The sequence below is a fragment of the Cervus canadensis genome, chromosome 33 (genome assembly GCF_019320065.1).
Source record: "Cervus canadensis isolate Bull #8, Minnesota chromosome 33, ASM1932006v1, whole genome shotgun sequence".
Lineage (NCBI taxonomy): Eukaryota > Metazoa > Chordata > Mammalia > Artiodactyla > Cervidae > Cervus > Cervus canadensis.
This window is the reverse complement of record NC_057418.1, coordinates 23,542,528-23,563,037: the sequence shown is the minus strand read 5'-3', so window position 1 is coordinate 23,563,037 and position 20,510 is coordinate 23,542,528. Positions and strand designations below refer to the sequence as shown.

Below are 20,510 nucleotides of genomic sequence, written 5' to 3'. Positions count from 1 at the left end.
TGTTATTCGGTAGGACCTTGTTGTTTATCCCTTCTCTATAGAATAGTTTGCATCTGCTAACCCCAGGCTCCCAGTCCATCCTTCCTTCACCCTGCTCCCAAATTCTTGAACCATAGTTGTACTGAAGCTGAGACTTTAATAATTATCGACTGGACTAGTGATTACTGAATCAAAATGGGCAAGAATGAGTTTTAAATGGCTCTAATAATAGTGTCACAGGTTGTTGAATATTTTGTTCAAGTAATTTCCTGTGGTCTTCTCATTTCATCATGTTAAATACTTTTGGAAACCTTAGTAGAAAGTGTGACTGTGTTGCAGAGCACTTGATGATATGTGAAGAAATGATCACAAGCCCTTTGTTAAAGGTGGTCTTAAACCTTGTGTCACCTTGCAACATAGCTTTTTGCTCTTTTATCACAGATGCTGCAAACATTCTGGTGATGGGTGTGGAAAATTCTGCAAAAGAAGGTGATCCTGGAACAATATTCTTCTTCAGGTAAGACAGGAGAGCAACTGCAGTGGGAGATGGGCTGTGTGGCCAGGTAATGCTGTAATAATAACTGTAGATGCAGGTATACCTCATTTCTTAGCAGTAAATGTGTTCAGGATTTTTGATTAAAATTTATCCTTTGGCTGTGATTTGAAGAGGAGAGTTTGTCAGTTTTAGGCATCCGCTGGTAAATCCTCTTATAAAGTAAAGAATCCCCCCCCCCCTCCCCCGCCCCAGGGGAAATATCAGGGATTTTTCATTCCTTGTGTTCTAAGTTAACTTTCAGCACTGTGTCATCTGTGTATCATCTCTGCAAGTCATTTATACCATGCATGATTCATGAGAGTAAAGGGTGCACTTAACATGTTGTCAGAAGAGAGCCTTGGAGAAGGCTACAGTCAGGAACCACTGCTGGACATAATGGAGCGCTGCAGAAGGCAGGGATGGAGGGAACCGGTGGCCTCCCCCACGTTCTGGCCTGCCTGCGAGCAAGAGGCTGAAGGAGGCTCAGGCTGAGGCCATCAACAGAGGCCCCCTCGGGTAACTTGGCGTGTGCTCATCTTTATTTATAAATCTGAGAACATGTAAGCATGGTATTTCCCTTTCAGCTTCAGGGCCCCTTCTCAGGTATACATGCTACCTGGCCTGCTGTCTTGTCTTCCTTGTCATTTTCTTCCGTTTCTTTCTTCTTCGTCTGAAACTCTTCAGCTAAAGTTTCAGACCACCTTACCTCTCCAGAGACTTCAGCCTAGGACCCTGGCTCACATACATGCATTCCTTTTCTCTAAAGGTTGTTTTAACACCAGATACTCTGGAGCAGCTGACTAGGCATGGTGATGATAGTAGAAACCATTTAAAATCATCTAATGTTATCCTCACAACACTTGAAGAGGGTCTCCCCCACCCCCACACATTTTGCAGCTGAGGAAACCAAGGGTCAGAGGGATTGAAGTGAATTACCCACCGTCAGGGGGCTGATAAGTGGCAGGACAGAAGCACATGGAGCATCCGTGAGAATACAGACTTTGGTGAAGCTTCTGTGGTCTTACTTCTTACAGTCGCTGATAACTGGTAGCCCTGTCTTTGCTCCTGTGGATGATTCATAATCGAGTTCAGCATTATAATCTGAGTAGAATCACATCCCTTTTGACTCGAGTGAGGAATTTGGATTTCTGAGGTCCCCTAGATCAGCAGCATCCAGTAGAAATACAATGCAGGCCGCAAGTGCAAGCCACATATGTAATGATACATTGTTTAATAGCCACATCTTTAATTTAAAAAAAAAATGGGTTAATTTTGAACAGCACTAATAATAGCATCATATAGTACCTGAAATTAATTTTACTGGTGTATTTTATATAATCCAACATATCGAAACTATTACCATTTCAACATGTAACCCGTCCACAATTGATGAGATTTAAAGTCTCCTTTTCTTACTGAGTCTGTGGAACCTGGCCTGTGTCTTCCGCTCACCGCGGCTCTCAGTTTGGACCAGGCCTGTTTGAGGCGCCTGTTAGTCACGTTTCTCACACAGGGCTCGAGCACCACACCGCATAGTTCCGGGGACCTCGCGTCTGCCCAGAGGTGCTTCTCTGAGCCAGTGCTCCGGCTGCTTCAGCACCTCTCCCGTCCGCGTCCTGAGACCCTACCCTGCCTTCTGCAGCTCACTCACTGCCTGTCTGCTTACCCCACCTGTCTGTCTGTCTGTCTGTAGGCAGGGTAATTTGGCAGCAGGTAATTCTGATCACCACACTACCCTGCTTCAAATTTCACAGAATTTGTCCAAACTCCTCATCACAGCACGAAGTTCCTTCCAGGGTCATCTCTTGCCACCTTTGACCTGAGTGCCCCCTGCCCGCCCTCATCCACAGCCGCTCACACCCCTCGCTCTGTGTTCTGCGGCATCGCGTGCCCGCCTCACACCTTCTCCCGGAGCTGGGGTGTTTCCTCCGCTGCATCTCCTGCTCTCGTTTTCTCGTTCGGCTTTGCTAGTCTTGTACAAACGGTGTCCCTCCAGCGTGCACCCACGTAGATCCTGCGTAACTCTTAGAACTCAGATTGCCGAGAAGTTGGCCAAGAAGTTCCTTGTATTGCATTGGCCAAGAAGTTCTTTGGGGTTTTTCCATAAGATGTTACTCACGTATATGTCTGGCTGTGTCCCTTTGCTGTCCACCTGAAACTATCCCAGCATTGTTTGTTAATCAACTATACCCCGAGAAAAAATAAAGAATTTAGAATTTTAAAAAAAAATTGAATCAGGTTATCAAACAACGTAGATGCATGAAATTATGTAGTATTACAATAATAGTTACTCTGCACACCACTTGAGAAATCTATGAATTTTTGAGGGGTGAAGTTTTTTAATCAAAAGTTCAAAAAATAGCTTTTGTTTATCATATCCATCCAGGGGCCATCATGTCAAATCCATAATAAATCATATTTTTTTAAATTGGCATCCTAGATACATTCTAGAAGCTACCTAAAGCATGGCTCTGTATGTGGCCCTGAAGAATGTATTCCACCTTTAACTAAGTTTATTCTTTTAAATCAGGGAAGGAGCTGCTGTGTTCTGGAATGTGAAAGACCAAACTGTAAGTATAAACAAAGTGCGAAAGTATTAAAACTTAGTTTTCTGAGAATAAATTGTTAATTAGCCCTCAATAACCTGAGCCATTGGATGATAAAACGACAGGTAATCTTCAGTTGCTTTGCTCAGCTTTATGTGATGTTGATCCTAGCACTGTCATCTTCCAAAATTGTCATTTTGACTGCGGGTTGCCTATGTCTTCCATTCTCTGGGCGCACACTGGTTTGTGGGGAATGAGAAGAATCCTAGCGACACTGCAGATGGAGGGGAGTGTACTTCTCACATGATAACCTGCAAAATGAGCAGTGTTCACACAGTTACGTGGAAGCTGGCTGCCCTGAGTTTAATTTTAGATCAAGATCAAGTTTTCTAGAACATTTTCACTCACTGGCATTTCTTTAATGTCCCAGTCAGGATTTGTTTAATACAGCCTTTTCAGGGGCAGTTTGGTAATACACATCAAAGCTTTGTATTTAACTCAGCAATTTTACATCTAGAAAGTTATCCAAAGAAAATAATCACATTATATGTGATGAATGACATATAGAAATGTTCATCAACACATTATTTACAATAGCAAAAATGAGAAATAACCAAAACACTTAATAAGAGAACGCTTGCTAAGTGGATCTGTAGAATAGAATCTACTGTCCATAGGGTAGAATCTAGCTCTTAAAAGTCATGTGGGGGAAAATCTCGTTCCTGGGGATTGCCTGGTGGGTTTCCCTGGAGGCTCAGATGGTAAAGAATCCACCTGCAGCTCAGGAGACCTGAGTTCGATCCCTGGGTTGGAAAGATCCCCTGGAGGAGGGCATGGCAACCCACCCCTGTATTCTTGCCTGGAGAATCCCCATGGACAGAAGAGCCTGGCAGGCTATAGTCCGTGGGGTCTCCAAGAGTTGGACAAGACTGAGCGACTAAGCCCAGCACAGCACATGATACAGTTAAATTAAAAGAGTAGGTTACAAACTGTAGCCGATATACCAGAGCTGTGCTGAAAGGGTGCCTCATACAATCCCAGCTTTACTAGAAGGAGGTACACACACACATGGGGGTGGGAGGAAAGAGACCGAGGAGTGGTTTCCTGGAGAAAAGGAAAGAGAAGAGCAATGGATGTAAGAAAAATGTAACCCAAATTGGCTACTTGAAGTTGCAAAGATGTAAAAGGCTGACAATACCCAGTAATTTTTTTAAGAATACTTTAGTAAATCTTTGGATTCTAAAATTGGAAATACCGCCTGCCACAACTAAAAAGAGGAAGATTCCATGTGCTGCAACTATCGATCCTGTGTGCCACATAGTAAAGAGTGAACATCCTGCGTGCCACAGTTACAAGCGTCTGTGTCTTTTGATCTAACAACTCCTGAAGAAATATTTCCACAGGCCCTGAAGATACATGCATCAGGCTGGTGCATGTGACATTGCGTTAGTGGAGAGGAGAAAAAAGTCCCCCATGAATGGACATTTAGAATGGTTAAATCAGTTGTGGTTCCGCCGTTAAGGAGAATAGCATTGAAAATTTTTATGTACAGTACCATCCCATTTATATAAAAAGCAAACTAAACATACATATATTTACATGTAAGGGGACGTCTGGGAGGATATGCACCAAGTTTAATCATGATTACCTTTGGGGATTAGGAATGCAGGAGAATAGAGATATTATCACTTTCTACAATTCTGTGTTGTTTAAATTTTTACAAGTGTTTAACTTAAACATTTTGTTTGTGTTTCACTGTTTAAAGAAAACAAGCCATAATGTTACTGTGGTTTTCTCTGGGTGGTGGGAGAGTGGTTGTTTCTGTTTTCCTCTGTAAGCTCCCCTGTGTTTTCCAAATCTAAAAACAAATGGATGTATCATCCTTCCGGTTAGTTTAGCATCACCATGAGTTTGCTTTTTCCTTAAAACCTGAAGAACAAAACAAACATCATTAAATGTAATTTTTAAAATGTTATAACCATCACTGAGGGGGTCAGGATAATTTCAGGTTAATCTTCCTTTTCTTCTAGATGAAGCATGTGATGCAAGTTCTAGAAAAACATGAAATTCAGCCCTATGAAATTGCATTGGTTCACTGGGAAAATGAAGAGCTTAACTACACAAAAACAGAGTAAGCACCTTTTTATCAAATTTACAAAACAGGCACTTGAAATAACTAGGGAAAGCAGTAGAGAAGATCAAGTCTTTATGAATTTGGAGACACATTTTAAGAAAAAAAGCTATTAGTACAAACAGAAAGCCAAAGCAATTAATATTAGTGGACAGACAATTTTTCAACTTCTCAGGCTACCCATAAATTAAAACAAGTAGGTAGTATAACCCCAAAATAATATTTCCTAAATAGCCGAAATCAGTAAAAAGTAGTGAACCTTCGTCACAATGAATCTGTCAAATTATTCTAGTAATGTTTTTTTCTTAAGTAAATCCTTTTTGCTTTTTTCCCGTTGACTTTGAGTATAAAAAGTATTAAGTATAATGAGGGGGTGCTCTAAGGGAACCACTCATAGGAATGGAGGCGCCTGCAGGAAGTGGGGGCCTGCTGACCTGCTCGGGTCAGAGGTATGGGTAGGCAGCATCCTGACTGATTTCCCTGTCCCAGCAAGGGCACAAAAATGAGGAGAGATGTTAAGGTGGAGAGAGCAGGCAGTGGGAACAGGATTAAAAGGTCTTTATTCTCAAGGAGGTACCTACCTACCTAGTGGAATGTGAGGGGCGGGCAAAGTCTTGGTGTTGAGAAAGGAAGTGATGCAATCAGAGCTTTAGGGAAATTTGGAAGAGACGCCCGCTATAGAACCAGTAGATGGGCTAAGAGCTCAGTGCTAATCGCCAGCGTTGAGCTTTCCTGTATCATTTTATCTGACACAGTCGCTGGGATTGCGGCGAACCAGCTTTCGGGTGAGCTTCAGAGACGCTAGGCACCTGACTCATGAGTGAGGACCCGGGCCCACGGTGGGTGCAGAAGAAAGCGATGGTGTGAGCCGGGGACATGACAGATGAGGAGCCAGGAGTTGTTACTCGTTTTATTCATCATGAAGCCCACGGCCCTGTGGTCACGTTTCCCATCAGTTGCCCTGCCATGGCCTGCCTCCAGGCCGCACTGTGACTTACTGGGCATTGTCCTGCACCCGTCTGTAGGTGTGCACACACACACACCCATCTCACAGCCTCTAGAGATTCCAGTGCCTGACCCTGGGTCCTGGAGTCAGAGGTTTGGTTTCATCAGAAAAGACCATCCTCGCCTCCACCAGCGCGGTGGGCGTGTGAGTCCTGCGTGTGACGCGGGTGCCTGCTGTCTCACTCTGTACGGGCCGAGCTCCTTCATAAAGCGTCTCCTCAGCCCTGCCCTCTTTCTCGTATCTTCTGTTGTTCCCCCACGTGAGGCTGTTAGAGTGGATTCTGCCCCCTCCCACCCTCCTCATCCAGCCCCTTTTGTCCGTCTCTTCTGGTCTCACATCTCTCATGAAGGTTTAGCCTGTCTTTTTCCTCTTTGCTTATGATGCTTATATCCCCAAATCCCCTCCCTCCCCTGCCTCCCCAGGCATTCCAGAATTGTCTACATATACATCTTAATTTTTCATAACTGCCCGGTCTCCCTCCCCATCCTTACCATATTAGGGTGATTTTAGATTATACTGTATATAGTTATATATTCAGCATTTCTTCACTTAGCAAATTATTGTAACCATTTTCCCTTTTCTACTAAATATCCTTTCAAAACATGCTTGTTTACTTATGTGCCAAATTCCTGTAGATGAACCGTTCTCCTTGCACACTCAGTTTCTTTCCTGATTTCTTACTATTAAACATTTGACCATAAAAGCTTTTCTGTACACAGATCTTTCTTTGCACCTTTCAATATTTCCTTAGGATAAATTCCTAGAAGTGGAATTACTTGGATCATAGGGTATGAGAACATTTGTGAGACTCTCGATACAAGTTGCCAAAATGACCTCTAGAAAGATTATAAGGTGACTTTTTCAGAAGAGAGAAAGTACTTTTCAAGATTTAGAAGATGCTTTTTCTTTTTTCCTTAGGGGGCAGTCAAAACTTCACAGAGGGGAAATCCGGTTAAATTCAGAGCTGGATTTAGATGACGCCATTCTGGAGAAATTTGCTTTCTCAAATGCCCTTTGCCTCTCAGGTAAGTTACTACTACTTATTCAGAGAAGGTGTCACATAGTGTTCATTTCGTCCAGGAAGTTAAAGAATTTAGTAGACCTTGTCTTGTTTTCACAGAGTACTTCAGCACAGCCTTTTAATTCCTTTTTCTTTTTTTTATTCCAAAAGAATATATATACATAGTATAGAGTATAAAATACAGTATCCATGCTACAGTTATGCATTCCTTATTAACTGTATTGATAAAGCTTATCTGTCCAAGAATGCTTTTATATTATTATTATTGTTGTTGTTGTTATCATCACTCCCTTTGTTCTCTCTGCTTCTGTCTGAGATTGCTGGTCTTAGACTGTCTCTAATCAGGCAGAGAAAGCCCAGCCTCATGTGATTGGGCATAGGCCTCTTTGTAGAAAAGTACACCCTGGTTTTTCACAATAATGGGACAGAGGGTCACAGTGGCTCTCAGTTTCTCCGGAAAGATTCATACACCTGTATGAAACTGCGGAAGTTCTCCAAGAAAGGTTCCTGCCACCAGTCTACACCAAGCTGCTCGGGTGGGCTGTGCATACCACCCAGGAGGCTTTGGGACTTCTGAGCTGTACCCGCTGCCCAGAGGAGTGGAAGGGAAGGCCAGGAGAGTCTGGTTCCTGCCCCAGCTACAGAGCCACCCTTCATTCCAGGGCATAGCTCATCCTCTGGGCTTCTGGGATACAGTATGAGAAAATCAGGGATTTTACCCAGTGTAGCTTTGATCTGCCAGCAGAGCTTGGAAACTGACTCACTTTCTTCTAGCTCTTTCTACTTAGTGCCCTCTTTTGTAATATAATAAGTAACTGTTCTAAAATGTCAGTTTCATATTTTTTGGACATCTGCTTCTTAAACATATTGTTAAATGGCAGTGAAGGTGGTGTGCAGTTTTGCATTTTGTAGAAATATAATTGTGATGATAAATGTTCCATCGTTAATCATTTTTCTCTAGTGAAACTTGCTATCTGGGAAGCATCACTGGATAAATTTGTTGAATCTATTCAGTCGATTCCAGAGGTAATTATACCACTTTTATGCTTGTTTTCAAGGATTGCGTTCTATTGGGGAAAAATAGAAATTTCACACTATAATGATGAATTTAGAAGTACAAGAAAGTAGTAATGAATGGTAAGAAAGCTACACTGAATTTAAGCAGGAAAAAAATAATCCAGTTACATATAAAATGATAAAGTAAGAAACCTTTTAAAACTTAAAATTCAAATTCTGTGTGTTTATTAGTCGCTCAGTCATGTCCCACTTTTTGTGACTCCATGGATTTGTTGCCTACCAGGCTCCTCGATCTGTGGAATTTCAGGCAGGAATACTGGAGTGGGTAGCCATTTTCTCCTCCAGAGGATCTTCCCAACCCAGGAATCGAACCTGTGTCTCCTGCATTAGCAGGCAGATTCGTCACCACTGAGCCACCTGGGAAGCCGAAACTCAAATTAGCTTTCTCTAATGGTATAATATTTTTCATGTAACTGAATTGAAAGGAAGTAAAGTGAAATGTTTCCTGTCAAGAAAATTGTGACCACTTTTCTTGATTAAAGAAAAAAATGTTTTGACAAGTTCTGAGAAAAGTAATAGCATGAAAAATGCGTCTATAGTTATATCAGAATTTCAAACTACATATGTTAAAAATCATGCCTACTATAATTAACTTTGTTTTTACTATGGAGGAATAGTTATACTTGGGAAAGAGCCCCTGGTTTTTCAGTAAGAGATTAGGAATGTACATCATAGAACATGCTAGTGAGAAGGGACACATGTGTATGTATGTATCTATTTCTTCCCCTCCCAAATAGGCTTTAAAAGCTGGGAAGAAAGTGAAACTATCTCATGAAGAAGTTATGCAGAAAATGGGTGAACTCTTTGCCCTAAGGTAAAATTTTCTCTGTAAATGATATACCTTGTATATTTAACAATCAGCAGAAAATACCCCTGTACAGTAAAGAGCAAGCATTTGTACCTTAATGGGAACTGCAGCTGTTTTTATTTCATTCGTTATAAGCATGAAGAACTCTGACCCATTAGAAGCAGCTGGGCTTTGTTAGGACTTTACTGGAAGAAATTCTGCCTGTGCAAGAGAGACCACAATTAGTCTACAATAAAGCCCCATCAGAGAGCACAGTCGGTGTTCTCTGAAGGCGGAAAGACACATTCTAGAATTTGAACAATGGGAATTCTCAGTACAGCTCTGTCACTGCATCATAACTCTAAATAGACCTAATTGCTACAGAAAAGTGATAGATCATCTTTCACTGACTCTGAGACACCATAAGATGCCATAGGAAGGTGAAAATGCCACCAGCTAGCATATGAGACAATGCTTTCTTAATCACAATTTTAATTTTGTGCTTCCTGAAATAGCTCTTTTAGTCTTATTTGGATGTAGATTTATCACATTTTATGTATTCCCAGGCATACGTGAAAAGGCAAACCCAAGGGAAGTAAGTTGTCTAAGGCAATGACAGCTGAATCACAGCTGCCACCTGTAAGGCTTCATCACTTTTAAAGATGCCTCCGTTTTCAGAGATGTTAAAAATGGGAAGAACAGTGTCTTAAAACTGATGAAATACAATAGTGCATCATTTTAAATTAAGCTAAATTAAAAGGCCTTCAGTGTATTTTATTCTTGTAGTTTTCCCAGGGTTTATGGCATGAAACATCCTGAATCTTGGTGTTTTTCTCACCAGGCAGCATTCTCGGTGCTTCGGCCCTTCTGCATGTGGGATGAGTGACTGGGGTTTGTTGTCTGTAGTGTACCTAAGGGTTGTTGTTCCACATTTTCCTTAGATATTAATACGTGGCCTGGTGAGGAGAAGTGGGCCAGCATTCCATCACCTGTGCCTTTCTCATAGCTCAGGGACCCCAGCTCAGGGCACCAACAAAAATAAACACCCCTATGTCAGGAGCATCCTACAGCCCATCTAAAGCCTCGAGCTTGTGAAGAAGTGGGATACAGAGACTTCTCTTTCCTCTGCTCTTAATGATGTGAGCAGAATTCCATACAGGGAATTACTATATCAAAACTCAGAAATTAGGACTAAATATGTTTAGGTTTGTGAATAGTTTCTATAGAGCCTTACTGTTCTTATCCTAAGTTTTCTTCTGTTTACAATAAGAGTGCTTATGTGTTATTCAAAGGAATGTGGTGAGTCTATGAAGAGATATAGAAGTAGAAATGTGGCAGGTTATATCAGGTGAGAAATTAAGTCATAAATTACAGATGTGGTATGATCCCACTTGTAGACAAACAACATAAATATTCATATGTATATTGATGTGTATACATACTATCAGACATGTAGGTGTGTGTGCACATGTGCATGCACACACACACACACACACCTGTGTGTGTGTGCAGAGAATCAGATCTGGAAGGACAACAGCAGCGTTGTCAGGCCCTAAAGGAGTTGAGTTGTGGTGTTAGGGTAAAGAGCCTTACCAGTGTTTTATGGATTCTTCTCCGGGGTTTTTCTTTTTTTATGGTGGAAAACTATGTGTTACTTCTACAATGTAAATTTTCTTTTAAAAACAAGCTCAGGAAAAAAAAAAAAAAAACAAGCTCAGGCTTCATATGTAAAAGGGTAGAAATAGAGGATTTGTTTATCCAGTGTTTGATTAAACACTGGAAGGATACTGAGGAAACCTGTAGTCGTGTGAATACCTATCCACACACACAGATACTTGCGTGTATATTGTAACAAACTTGAATGAAAAAAAAAGCTTCAAAATTTTTCACATTGGGCTTTCTTTTGTCTACTTCATGACTGCCAGTGTAAATACTGAAATAATTTGGTTGCAGATTTTGAAATTTTCTTGTTTACATGTTTCTCAGAAGTATTATAAGAATCAGCATTCAAAACTGTTTTTATAAAACACCATATAAGTAAGAAATTAAACATATTTACAAAACAGAAATAAACTCACAGACATAGAAAACAAACTCGTGGTTACCAGTGAGGATGAGGGGAGATAAATTAGGAGTTTGGGATTAACATATACACACTGCTGTATATAAAACAGGTAAACAACAAGGTCCTACTGTGTGGCATAGGAACTATGCTCAATATCTTGTAATAACCTATAATGGAAAAGAGCTGGAAGAGAATATACATATATAGAGAGAGATATAGATATATGTGTCTGTGTATAACTGAATCACTTTGCTGCACACTTGGAACTAACACAACATTGTAAATTAACTACACTCCAATCAATGAATAAATATCTTCAAAAAAGAAAGAAAAGAGAGACCATGACTTTTTAATGCAAGATAAAAATGAAAAGTTATCATTTTCCTTTTTTTTAAGACACCGTATAAACTTGAGTTCAGACTTCTTGATCACCCCTGATTTCTACTGGGACAGAGAAAATCTGGAAGAGCTTTATGATAAAACTTGTCGGTTCCTCAGCATTACTCGTAGAGTCAAGGTATGTATTTTGCACTTCTACTGAGAAAGACACAATGTCACCTCTAAGTTGTATGACAGTGTGAAGGGAATTTTTCAATTAAGTAAAACGTGTTTAACTGCTTTTGGAGAAATGCCTCTTTTGACTTCTAGACAGATCTCTAGATTTTCCGCTCTCATTGTCCTGCGTACAGACAGTTTTCAGCTTTCATGTCAAAGGATATTCTGAATTTTACTCTAGAGGCTTGATAAGATTGGTGAGAGTCTGGAGGCCTAGTAGTCCAGTAGAAAATTTCTCATCAAGTTTCAAGCAAGAGTTTGTGAGGTCCAGAACTTTACTGGCAACAGCGAGAATAAGAATGAAACTTTTAAAAGAATCCTTTAAGACAGATGAAGTGGTTGTCATGGGGAGGGCAGGGAGAGAGAAGAGTAAGGATGACTGGTGCTTTCTGGGCAACAGGTAGAAAGATGGCAGACGTAGAAAGGTTGGGGGGAGCAGGAGGAGGAGCCACGTTTGAGACACGTGGAGGGTACAGTAGCAAGAGAACTGTCACAAGAGCGTTGAGAAGCATGGAGGCAAAGTTGAGAGAGGCAGCTGATGGAATGATGGATGTGGGTGGAGGTGGTCATGACAGAGGTAAACCACATGGGGGAGAGAGTAGAAAACACACTGGACCTTGGTATCGTGTGTGCATGTAGTTATGTGACATTTAATCACGTGTAGATCCAGGTAACCACAAGGTCTGGATACAGGTCTGTCCTGTCACCACAAAGATCTTCCTTGTGCTTGTCCCCTTATAGTAACACGACCGTCCCTCCCCCACCATCCCTAACCCTGGGCAGTGACTAATCTACTCCCCAGCTCTGTAATTTTGTCATTTTGGGATTGTTATATAAATAGAACCGCACCGTGTGTCTTTTAAAATGGGCTTTTTTCAATGAGTGTAACACCCTTGAGATCCCTCCAAGTCATTGTCTGTATCAACCCCTGCCTTCCTATGAGCTACCTAGACATTTGGAGGGGATTCCATTTTGATTCATCTGTATCATTTTTTAGTATATCTCTCTGCATAGATAATTGGTAGTTTCTCTAGGTAATCCATTATGCATACCTTTATCACAACCCACCCTTTTCGACGTTTCACCAGATTAAATCAAGTAGGGAAACTGTAGGACGTGTATATCCCTCTGCTCTCCACTTTGAGAACTTCATCAATGTGTTAGTTTTTGCTTCGACGATCAGCATAATTCAGAAGACTCAAGAGGAGAAGGAAATTCTCTCATATTTACCCATATTTTATTCTTTCCTTTGTTCTTTTTTTTCTTCAATGATGTTCTAAGATTTCTTTTTCTATTGTTTGCTTTCTATTCCAAGAACATTCTATAGCCATTCTTTCAGGGTAAGTCTGTGAAAGCATAATCTCTTTAGTTTTCCTTCATCTGAGAATATCTAGACTTCCCCTTCATTCCTGAAGCATCTTTTTTTCCCTAGATGAAGGATTCCAAGTAACAATTCTTTTCTTTCAACACCTAAAAATTACTGTCCCACTTTCTTCTGGCCTTCATGATTTCTGAGGGGAAATCTGCTCTATCTCTGTGACATGAATCTCAGATCTTTAGTTATACTCCAATGAGTCTTTGAGGCTGTCTTCTCTTTTTTTCCTAATCTTTTCAATAAATGGTGCTAGAACAATTGGATAGCCATTGTAAAAAAAAAAATGAGCCCTAGTTTTGTCTTCACACCATTTCTAAATGAATTAGAGACCTTTAAATATGAAAGGTAAAATTATAAAAGCTTAGTAAGAAAATATAGGGGAAAAGGCCTCATGACCTTGGGGAAGGCAAAGATTTGTTAGGACCAAAAAAAAAAAAAACAAATCATGAACCTTACAGAAAGAATTTGATAAGTTGAACTTCATCAAAACTAAAACTACTGGTCTTCGAAAGACACTCTTTAGAATATGAAAGGGCAGGGACTTCCCTGGTGGTCCAGTGCTAAGACTCCATGCTGCCCGTGCTAAGACTCCATGCTGCCCGTGCAGGGGGTCTGGGTTGGATCCCTGGTCAGGGAACTCGACTCCACATGCTACAACTAGAGTTTGCCTGCTGCAACTGAAAATCCCTCTTGCCTCAATGAAGACTGATAATCCCCAATGCCCCAGCTAAGTCCGGGTGCAGCCAAATAAATAAATACTTTTTTAATTAAAAAATAATATGAAAAGGCAGATCACAAATATATTGAGAATATTTCCTCCCACAGGGTGGAAGGAAATATTCTCAATATATAGCCTGACAAAAGACTTGTCCGGAATTCTTTCCGCTCAAAAAGACAACTTGGGTTTTTAAATGGGCAAAAAGATTTGAACTGACATCTCACAACATATGTGAATGGTCAAATGATTGTGAGAAGATGCTCGATGTTATTGTCTGTCAGGGAAGTGCAAATTAAATGTACAGTACATTGTCACTACACACACATTAGAATGACTAAAATTAAAAGGACTGATGATCCCATGTGTCAGGAGGGATGTGGAGCAAGTGGAAGTTTCATATGTGACTTGTGAGAATATACTTTGGTACAACCGCTTTCCAAAACAGCCCAGCAGTTCCTCAGAAATTTAATTGTTGTGTTACTGTATGATCCAATGATTTGCTCCTGAGTATTTATTCACGAGAAATGAAAACATATGTGCTCACATTGATTTGTACCTGCATTTTCATAGCAGCTTTAGTCATAATAGCCAAAAACTGAAAACAATCAAATGGCCACTAATAGGTGGATAGGAATGGATAGGAATGGATAATAGGAATGGATAAAGAAACTGCGGGATAGCCATATAGTGAAATACCACTCAGCAGTAAAAAAAACAATTACCGATCCATGCAACAGCATGGATGAATATCAGGATCATTATGCTGAGTGAGAAAAATCTAGACACAACAGAATACATGCTACTATATTTATAGGAAATTCTAGAAAGGCTAACCTGTAGTTACAGAAAATAGATCAGTGATTCCCTGGAGCCGTAGATTTCAAAGGGGCACAGGGGCTTGGGGTGATGGAAATGTCGTTTCAATACTTCCATGGTTGTATATCTGTCAGAAGTCTTCAAAATGTATACACTTAGAATGGAGACAAGGGCACTTTCTTGTATGTAAATTATGCCTCAAGGAAAATTTGGAAATAAAGACTCTTGTGAGAATTCTTTAATGCCTTTAAACAAAAGCGTCAACCTTGCTCAGAAGCCATTTTTACTGGGGACGAATTTGAAAGTGCTCAAGAGTTACGGCTCTTGGATGTCTCCCCTTTTTCTCTTGGAATGAAGATGTTTGGTGGAACCCTGACTGTTGGGATGAAGTGTACAGATTATTGCCATCAAGCAAATGTAGACCTTTTTTGATAACCAGCCTGTAGTGCTGAGTTGGGTCAGTAACAGTTGCTGAGCAATAACTAAGGTAAACCAGCTGCATGGCAAGTGTGAACTCAGACATCCTACCCCCAGCCCTTCATTCTGTTTCTTCCTCACATCTTGGCATCCTTTGCTAGTGATGCCTTCAGTGTCCTTCACATGTCCCTCGTGGACAGGAGTACAGGAGAAGAGCCTAGGATCACAGTCACTAACAATGAAGGTGGTTTGAGCAGGAAACATCCTGCGTGTGTGGCCCAGAGGAGGAGAAGCAGAAAGACAGGAATGTCTTTTAGGAACTTGGGATGAACACTACATTCAACGTGAAAGTCACAGCTGAAGATGAGAAATGTCAACACAGGATCAATCACGAACATAGATGTGAAGTGACGAAATCAACTAGCTGGAAGAAGATCAGAGAGCCACGTAGGAAGGGGAACCCTGGAGAAAGTGCCACTGAGTCTTCACCAAGCAGCCGCAGAGGATGTGCTAAGAGGGCACCTGGGGCTTACCGGGGACAGCGCTCCTCCGAGTGGCTCGGCTTCCTCCATGCCGAGTGTAGGGAAGTTGACTCTGCAGCCCAGGAGCAGGTGGGCAGGGTCCCTCAGTCCCACTACTGGGAAAGTCCCAGGACATGTCCATTCCGTGGTATTTTTAAGAAAAAAATTTTTATGTGAGTTCTATGAAGCTATAATGCTGATTGCTGAATTCTTAACCAAGTACCCAGGAGAATGTATGCGTTGCACTTAATCAGTGCTATAAACAAGTGGAAGATAATTCGGGTAGTGTCCTGAAGAATAAAAATAAAAGAGTAAAAAATCAATAAATAAATAAAAATAAAAGTGTGCTAAACTTGGCACCACCTGCCTCTCTGCTTCTGCAGTACTTTGTTCGCATTCCTTGAGGGCTTCCCTGGTGGCTTAGACGGTAAAGAGTCTGCCTGCAATGAGGGAGACCCAGGTTTGATCCCTGGGTTGGGAAGATCCCCTGGAGAAGGGAATGGCAACCCACTCCAGTGTTCTTGCCTGGAGAATCCCATGGACAGAGGAGCCTGGAGGGCTACAGTCCTTGGGGTTGCAGAGTCGGACACAACTGAGCAACTAACACACTTTCTTGGGGGCAGCAGTTCACGCACCACGTCGTACTGATCTAGTGATGTGTGCAGGTTTGGTTGCTGGTAAGAACCCCTTTCCCACCTTCCCAGTGTAGTTTCTCGAGGCAAGGAGAGAGCACAGTCTAGTGTGTCTGCCTCTTCTTACAAGGGTGTTAATTTAAACTCCATCTGAAGATAATCACAAAGACCTCATCTCTGGATGCCATCACACTGGAGGGTAAGGCTTCAGCATGAATTTGAGGGGACAAACCATTCCACCCATATTACCAGCAGTCCCCGGAAGTCCACTTTAATTTTTCTTTAGAAGCTAAAGGACTTCCCTAGAGGTCCAGTGGTTAAGACTGAGCTTCCTCTGCAGGGACACAGGTTTGATTCCTGGTCGGGGAGCTAAGATCCTACATGTTGCAGGGCAAGTAAGCCCACGAGATACAGCACCTGAGCCCGTGTTCTGCCAACAAGAGAAGGCTGTGCGCACGCTGAAACTGAAGCACGTCTGAGCGCTGCCACAAAGACCTGGTGCAGTCAAAATGAAAAGAGTTCATGCTACTTTTTAAAAAATCGTAGTTTGAGAAATGCTAAATTTAAGACACAAGAAGGAAACCGATAAGATGGTGTTTTATAGACAGAAATTCGGGCAGAGCAGTTTAAAAGGGAAGCATTGTGTTTACAAACAGGTTTTGAAATGTTTGCCAAAATTTTGGTGATATCTTTAATAAAGATGTTTGTCTCCAGCATCCAAAGAAATAAATAACAGTAAAGCAAGAAATTTGGGCAGAGGAGAAATCAGGATTAACCACTTATATTTGGGACTTATCAGTCTTTCTTAAAATGTGGGATACATACACTTGTATAAGAGATGAACTTAGGTAACACGTGGACCCTGAAATAACATGTAAGCATGGAAGCAAGTAACACTTCTGTTCCGTGTTGAAGAGAAACTCTCTATTTTGGCTTTCATGGCTCTTGACTGGCCCTATGATGTGTAAACTCACACTTTCCCAAGCATCAGGCTCAACTTTGTGTAGCCAACACCATTTCACATCATGCAGATTTTCCATTTTTTGGCAATGATAGTTTTCTTCTGAAATAAACAGAATTTCTAAGTCTTTGACTTGAATGCAGTTGGCTCATATGTATCACAGAAGCAGTGGTGGTGGGACGGAAACGACCCAAGTCCAGGAGACGTCTCCACAGACCATCTGGGCACGATCGTGCAGAGTGCAGAGCTGGAAGGCAGGGGGGACAAGATCAGGACTCTGGGAAATGTCATCCACATTTAAGGGGAGGTCCGAGAAATCTCAGAAAAGAAGGATGTCGGAGGCAGAATTTGGTCCCTAGACGAGAAAAGCCAGAAGGAAGTGTGTGTTTCCAGGTGTTGTCAAACTAACTTGAGTTAATTGAGGTCTTGTAATCTAACCAAGAAAGGGTGTTAAAGTTACTGACGAGACATCTGGAAGTTTCAGGGGAGTTGAGGTAATATCTACAATTTCTAAGGGCTAAATTGGGTGCTGAGGAAGTGGAGGAAGAAAATGTCTTTAGTCAGAGTTGAAGGAAAATAGAAGAGGGTTGGGTCAGCATTTTGAAAAGAGAAGCAAGCTTAAGGCTGAGCATATTTATAGACCAAGATCAGACAGTCAGTAGCAATAGGAAGAGGAAGAAGGAGGCACTGTTCTAAACATGTATACAACTTGGTAACTGCGGGGTGCCCAAGGAGTCTGGAAATACAGGCAAACACGTGTTACCAGCGTGGTTCCAGGTGTTCACTGTCACAGTGCTGCCGCGTCCTCCTCTCTGTGACCCCATGGGCTGTAGCTCACCAGGCTCCGCTTTCCATGGAATTTTCCAGGCAAGAACACTGGAGTGGGTTACCATTTCCTTCTCTGGGGTGCGCGCTCACAGTTTAATGTTCTGTGCAGAATCGTGGTAAATATGGTGCACTGGCACATTTCAGTCAACCCAGACATGCATCTGTGGTTTGTCTCAAATTTCCACCGACCATACCTGCATGCTCAGCATACATAGCTCAGAAATTGAGGGGAATCCAAAGTCTATTGTTAAACATTTGTCTTCCAGACTGTAATTTCCAAAGGAAAAGTGAGATACAGAGAGATTAAGGAAGTATACCTTGTCAGTGGTCAGACTGACAAGTCTTAATACAGTAAGTGATAAAGTAAGTCTTTAATACAAGATTCTGTTTTCTACGAACCCCGCTCAACCATCTAGGGACACCAGAAGGCAGAACCTAGAGCCTCTGCACTTAAGCGTTAAGAGCAGTGCCATCTAGCGGTGATGTGTAGCAGGTCAAGTTTTGTGTTTGGGAATTTTTGACAGTGGGACTTTAGAACAGTTTTAGCATTGTAGAGGGTAATCATTGCATTGTTTTTGCCATCTTAAGGCCATAGTAAAAGAATCGTATTTCAAGTTTGCTTTTATTAACTGCTTAAAATTTACCAAGAGCAGTGATGAAAAACTAGGGCTCAAAAACTTTCAGATTTTCCATCAAAATATTATGAATATAAGAGCTTTGGTATGCCAAGTATTTTTTGCAGTCACATCTGTAAATTACAAAATGTCCCAGTGGATTCACAGAAAGGAGACAGGTAGCACTGGCAGGTTGCCTTTGGAGAGAGAGCTGAGGTGCAGGAATTGAAGGGACGATTTCTCACCACACACCTGTTTGAAACTCGGAAATGTGAAGCAGGCAACTGTTCAGTGAGTTCGTTTAAATACACAGGATACTTTCTGAGATGTTTCCTGCTGCAGGTCATGAATGAAAAGCTTCAGCACTGCATGGAGCTAACAGATCTGATGCGAAATCACCTGACTGAGAAGAGGGCACTCCGCCTGGAATGGATGATTGTCATCCTTATTACCATAGAGGTAAATTACAACTTTTATGATGGTAACTTGACAGAAGATAATAGCAGGAAAGAACATGACTTTGTCCTAAATACTTAAGTCTGTCTGCAAGTGAGGCAAGTTACAAGTGACTGTGGTAGTATTTTGAAAATGCATTAAAGTATGACTTTTGGAAAAGTTCCCCATTTTATCTGGCCATGCTGCGTGGCTTGTGGGATCTTAGTTCCCTGACCAGGGACTGAAAATGGGCCACGGCAGTGAAAGTGCCAAATTGTAACCACTGGATTGCCAGGAAATTCCCTCATTCTAAGAGAAGGCATTTAGAGAGTTCTGGTAAATGTGTAATGTACAGCCCAGCAGCAAGCGCTTAAGCCTCAGATGTGCCGCTTGCCCAGTGGGATAGACAGAAGTTGTTCTTACTTCAGGAGCATTTTTCATTAATCACAATCTGAAAAGTCATCTTAAGTTTGTACCAGTGATTTGTCATAATACTTCTTTTTATTTGTAAGGTACTGTTTGAACTGGGACGAGTATTTTTTCTGATTAAGTGATGACCAAAGGAAAAAAGTATTGTTGCAAGAGATGAGTTCTACAATCAAACATTAAGTGTTCATCTGCTGAGATATCTTTTAATAGGTATTTTTCTTAAATCAAGGAATTGTTACAATAATCTTTTTCAGTTTCTAGTATTGCTGCTTGAATAAAAACTATGAAGAACCCAGCATCTGGGTCTATAACACTGGTAATTTGAAAGGATAATGTTCATTTTATATTTTAAAGAACTTTGGATAATCTTGGTATCTGGGAAATTTGGGCATTGCTCCTAACCTACCCCCAGGGAGTCCCAATCTTGGCCCTAAGAAAACATAACAAAAACTCCAGTTCTGAAATGTAGGAGATAGGCTTTAATGGCAGAAATTAACTTTGTATCCTGTTGTTATGTGGCATAATGAGTCTGCTCACTGGCTTTTTTCATTAATCCATACTTTCCATCCTTTCACTACCAAGTCAAAATATCCTTCCCACAGAGGAACTTTTTCTCACACACTTCATTAAAATACCAGGTACAAAGAGTTTAATATTTATATGCTCTCTCGAATTGATAGTCTTTTTTATCTTCAGCTTATTTTTATGCATATTCCCCCCTGCCCTACTACCCTCTCCACCACATGAATTAATGTTTTTTTCATGTTACATACATCTGCAGAGTATTAATGTTCTAACTTGGGACACTGTCACTTTACAGCTTACTGCTACACAGTATGCAGCCAAGGGAACACACAAGTCTGTCCCCTCACTGATGAGTGATGTGTCTTTGCTGGAGTAGTGTGGAGTTGCCCATGCTGGTGTGTCTCAGGGTGCTGCAGGTATCAGTCTTGAGTACCACCAGGTGCCTATGCCAGGGGTACCCAAGGACTTTCCAAGCAACATGTGGGCATAGATAGTTCAAGAACTGCTTTCTAGATCAAGTTCCACACATAAGTACTT

General features: G+C 41.3%; 1 protein-coding gene across 5 annotated transcripts in view; it reads left to right on the top strand.

Moving 5' to 3' along the window:
* Positions 1–19,764, top strand: part of RMND1 (required for meiotic nuclear division 1 homolog) — a 33,724-nt gene extending 13,960 nt beyond the window's left edge. For 3 of the 5 annotated variants that reach the window (XM_043457143.1, XM_043457141.1, XM_043457142.1), the window contains 9 exons: positions 421–496; positions 3,045–3,084; positions 5,091–5,191; positions 7,116–7,222; positions 8,180–8,244; positions 9,033–9,109; positions 11,544–11,664; positions 18,927–19,043; positions 19,532–19,764. In XM_043457143.1, the coding sequence (XP_043313078.1) occupies positions 421–496; positions 3,045–3,084; positions 5,091–5,191; positions 7,116–7,222; positions 8,180–8,244; positions 9,033–9,109; positions 11,544–11,664; positions 18,927–19,043; positions 19,532–19,573 (746 nt within the window). In that variant the 3' untranslated portion in view covers positions 19,574–19,764. Of the gene's footprint in view, positions 1–420; positions 497–3,044; positions 3,085–5,090; positions 5,192–7,115; positions 7,223–8,179; positions 8,245–9,032; positions 9,110–11,543; positions 11,665–18,926; positions 19,044–19,531 lie in introns of those variants that run through there. The other 2 variants (XR_006267218.1, XR_006267219.1) reach the window with 2 other exon arrangements.
* The last annotated feature ends 746 nt before the right edge of the window (positions 19,765–20,510 follow it).